A 4504-nucleotide genomic window follows, 5' to 3' on the forward strand; every position below is an offset into this window, starting at 1 on the left:
AGAACCAAAACTTTGTTTTTATTACTGAATTAGATTATTACGCAGTGTGGCCTTCGAAGAGAAAAGTCTTTTGAAGTTGGACACACACACACACGAACACACACACACACACACACACACACACACACACACACACACACACACACACACACACACACACACACACACACACACACACACACACACACACACACACACACACACACACACACACACACGTGCATACGCACACGCACACACATACCATTATCCAACATCAAAAGTGACACACACATATCATTTCAGTAGCAAGTGACCCTCGCAGAAAACAATAAAAAGTGTGACATTTTGCTGCAGGCTTCAAAGGGTTAAAATTATCGCCATCTTGTAGACAAATGTGAAAATTGAAAGCTTGAAGTTCAAAATGAAATCTTAACATAAAGGAAATCAAGAGTTTATGATAAGATAAATGTGGGGTCAAAAAAAGCATTTTCAATGGTTTTCAATGGGGCATTTTTTGCCGCTAGGAACTAATGTGTCGGTTTTTGTGTAGCTTAGCCATTTTAGGCTAATTTAAAAAACTGAGACGACAATTCAATATACAACTAAAAAAGAATATCCTCTGGCAAATTTGAGCAATATTCATTCAACACAGCCAAAATGGCATTAACATGAAAACCCGAATGGCTGAAAAATGGCCCCAGGGACTCTTAAGGGTTAATAACCTAAAGTCACTCTGTTTCAGTGGTGGAATGTAATGAAGTACATTAAAACTGAACACAGCACAAACATTTAAACAGGTTCAATGTATGTTGGTTTTCTTACCCGTTCCTAGCAGCGAGGTGCAGGGGGGTACAGCCGGAGATGTCCTGGTAGTTTGGGTTGGCCCCTCTCTTCAGCAGCAGAACCAGACACTCCACTGAGCCACAGCTGAGAGAGAGAGAGAGAGAGTCAGAGCAGCTGAAAACACTTCTGTCCTGAATGCACACAAATCCCCCCTCTCAATATCTGACACATCAATGTGTTCATTATTTTATTTTTTTACTCAACCAAATTATAATATATACCCTGAACCAAAAAATCAAATGTGGATTTGAATGATTCCAAAAGTATATTTGAGCAGCAGTAGCAGTGAATAAGGCAATAGCCCAGCCTTATATAAATATATAAACCTATGATATATAATAATTCTGACCACAGAAAAAAGAAACGTACGTTTTCATTCAGTGATGGGGGCTTAATGTGCATAGGTATTTTTGTCAACACGCATATTTTTGCGTGTTGCCATTTTATTTGGTGTGTATTGTTTATCTGATTAATTTATATAAATATAAATTATTTTTTAATTTTTTTAAATGATCAAATCAAATCAAGTTTTATTTATATATCACATTTTCAAACAATTTTTCGTCGAGGCAAAGTGCTGTACATATAATAAAAATACCCTACAATAAAGACACTTTACAGCAAATACAACAGCACAGTTTGTTCAGAATATCAGTATGAGAAAACAACACCCTCTGTCCTTAGACCCTCACATCGTACAAGGAAAAACTTCCAGAGAAAACCCACAGTTTAAAGAGAAACATGGGAGAAACCTCAGGGAGAGCAACAGAGGAGGGATCCCTCTCCCAGGACGGACAGACATGCAATAGATGCCGTGTGTAAATCGAAGAGATAATAAATTTTACAGCGTTGGTAAAATGATCATTTGTCCTGCTGTTTTTTCCACTGAAAGGCGGACTGCTTCGTCTGTGCGCTCTGACTTTTTTTTTTTATATTTCAAAGGCTCATTATTACAGTGTTAAATTACATTCAATTTGTAGCACAACAAATTGTGATGTTGCTTATACAATCTTTCTCAGCCCTTGAACTGAAAACATTTTGTGAACAATTATAAATAAATATTATTAATATTCATAATACTTCATAAACGAATTGACGACTACTGTTCGACTTGAAAAATACTAAGTCGAGGGCAACCCTAGGTGCTATACTATTAATGTTCAGTTATAACCAATCCACTTTTCGTTAGTCATCCATGGTAAAAACCTAATGATGCACCAACCACACAAAAAACACTGAGTGGGACATTTTCAAGTTTGAATGTCAACTGCAAAAAGTCTCTCAAAGACAACCTATCCAAGGCAGACACTAGTTTCAACATCAGCTCAGTCGATGTGCAAACCCATACCCACATATCTGCAGTAGGCTAATATTGGCTGGTCTACCTCTCATTGGGACTTCTGTGTTTTCATATACTACTTTGGCACGAGGCTGCACCACACACATCTTCTTGCAATTTTTGTTTATCTGCTGGACAGGAAGGAGGGTACTGGCAGACTTCAAGGGTGTACTTCCTATTAAATAAGACCAGAGTGAGTATATCTTACTTGGCAGCGATGTGTAGCAGACTCCTCTTCACTCGACCAAAGGCATAGTTCACATCAAACTTGGAGTTGAGCAGCAACTCTGACACTGACCTTTAGGAGAGAGGAAGGAACAACTCAATGACTTCCTAATGAAACAACAATATGAAACAGAACAAGCAGCAAAGCGAGCCTTGATACATGTTTTCTTCCTCTAGCTCTGAGATCAGTGTGTGTTTATGCTAAAACCTACTTGTTATCTTCTTTAACTGTGTTTGTGTATGCACCATGTACACTGAGGCAAATTCCTCGTATCTTTAAACCTACTTGGCAATAAATCTGATTCTGTCTTACCTGTACTGGTCAGCCATGACCATCGGCATGAGTGTGTACACGGCAGTCTCATTGTCTGTGGGGGGAGGAACAGAGGATGAATAACACTATTAGACTTGAACATTGAAGAAGAAGAAACCAAACCCCCAACCATTCGCTATTTTTATTTTAATAACAGAGTAAAAAAATGAATTTCCCTAGGAGTTTAATAAAGTATGCCTTGGTCATACATTCCAGAATACTGTTACATTAAGTGTATACTATATAATGTATTGGTAAACACCTTAGAGACAATGTGCGAGTTTGCTTTATGCTTTTTTAACAGCACAGATAAGAACATTCCAGTAAATTTTGTTGTAGTAGTACAGTTGTAAAGTGTACTTTATATTCATCACCATTACTTGGTGCTGTCAAACATAACACTGAGCCTTAAGGCTGCTCCTGTATGCTAGGCTGTCAAAGCCAAAAGTCATACACTGCAAACAGACCTTTTTATATACAGTCTATGACACAGACATGTCAGTTATGTCCCCTACTTGCTGTGTAATGAACTCAGTGACAGACAGAGGCAGGGTGCTGTCACCTCTCACTCTCTCTGTTTACACTGTCAGCTCCTCTGTGCTAGCTAAAGCCGTTAGCATCCTGTACCTTCCGGGAGTTCAACCGTCCTGGCCCGGCGGAGGGAGCGGGTCAGCCGGCTAAGCTGTACGTTGAGCTGCTCCATCGCCCGTTCCATTATATGTTAACCGTCCAGCTAGAGGAACCGGGGGAACAAAGCCTTGCCCGTCGAATGTATGTCGTCCTAGTGGGGGGGGTGTTGTTCCTGGGCGTCGTCCATGGGCGCCATGGGCAGAAGGGAACCGTTCCCTCACCAACCTTTGATTTACAACTCTTCTTTGCTCCTACCACACTGCTCTGCTGCTCCACAACCCTACTGCCCAGACTTCCTGTTGTGATGACGTTTACACGCTATGCGGTGTGGGTGATGTAGCCTAGTTTCCATGGCTTAAAGTGAGCATTTTTGCAGATTATTGGCAAAATCTAAATTGTATATGTCATCAACATCTTTTTATTATTATGTTTTAAATGATGGTCAAACGTCAGGGGGCAGGTGAAAGATCAAGATGATATGCCGTAATGCCAATAGATTTTATCAGCTCAACCATATAATAGGCCAATTGTAAGATCAACTATTCAAGGGCCAGGCTGTGTTTTTCATCATTCACTCCCTTTCATGTAGTAGGCTATATTTTATTAATCAGGACCCTTAATCTGTAATTGAAGAAAACTCCCCACTATCCCACTGGGATTCTTGGAGCCATTCTACGTGTAAATCCATGTATTTTTAAAGCTAGCATGGGTAATGTATTTTATATATTTTTAGTTATATTGTATATAATGTACATTTTGCACAAAAAAGTGATTATTGCACTATGCTGAGTGAAGCAGCAGAACAAAAGTAGAATGCAAGAGTGTATCTTGCACAAGATTGTAATAGTCTATAGTGTGCCGTGGTGGTTATATAGTCTGCAGGAAGGAAGGAGCTGTGGTATCTCTGCGTGAGACACCATGGGTGCTAAGCAGGGCCGGCCCTAGACTTTTGGGGGCCCGAAGCGAGCTTTGGCTTGGGGGCCCCCCTCACTCTAGCGCGTTCTCACTACACACAACACGGAACCAACTTTTGTCTTATGATATTAGCATAAGCACACATATTGTATAAATAAGCATGTAAACACCGTGGACCAAACCTCCTCAAGGGGGGTCCAGGGGCATGCTCCCCGGGAGGATATTTTTTTTAAATATTGAAGTTAAAAGCATCAATC

At 40.1% G+C, this 4504-nt stretch overlaps 1 protein-coding gene across 1 annotated transcript; it reads right to left on the bottom strand.

Moving 5' to 3' along the window:
* Window positions 1–804: 804 nt before the first annotated feature.
* Window positions 805–3638, bottom strand: LOC104945525 (E3 ubiquitin-protein ligase HACE1-like; the record flags this gene model as incomplete). The annotated part of the gene is made up of 4 exons (XM_010771212.1): window positions 3330–3638; window positions 2703–2757; window positions 2373–2462; window positions 805–909 (listed from the first exon to the last, which is right to left on the bottom strand). Coding segments are annotated over exons 1-4 (338 nt in total), but the record flags the coding sequence as incomplete, so codon positions are not given.
* Between the last annotated feature and the right edge of the window lie 866 nt (window positions 3639–4504).

This window comes from Notothenia coriiceps, unplaced genomic scaffold (genome assembly GCF_000735185.1).
Source record: "Notothenia coriiceps isolate Sejong01 unplaced genomic scaffold, NC01 NC01_scaffold00009686, whole genome shotgun sequence".
NCBI classification, from domain to species: Eukaryota; Metazoa; Chordata; class Actinopteri; order Perciformes; family Nototheniidae; genus Notothenia; species Notothenia coriiceps.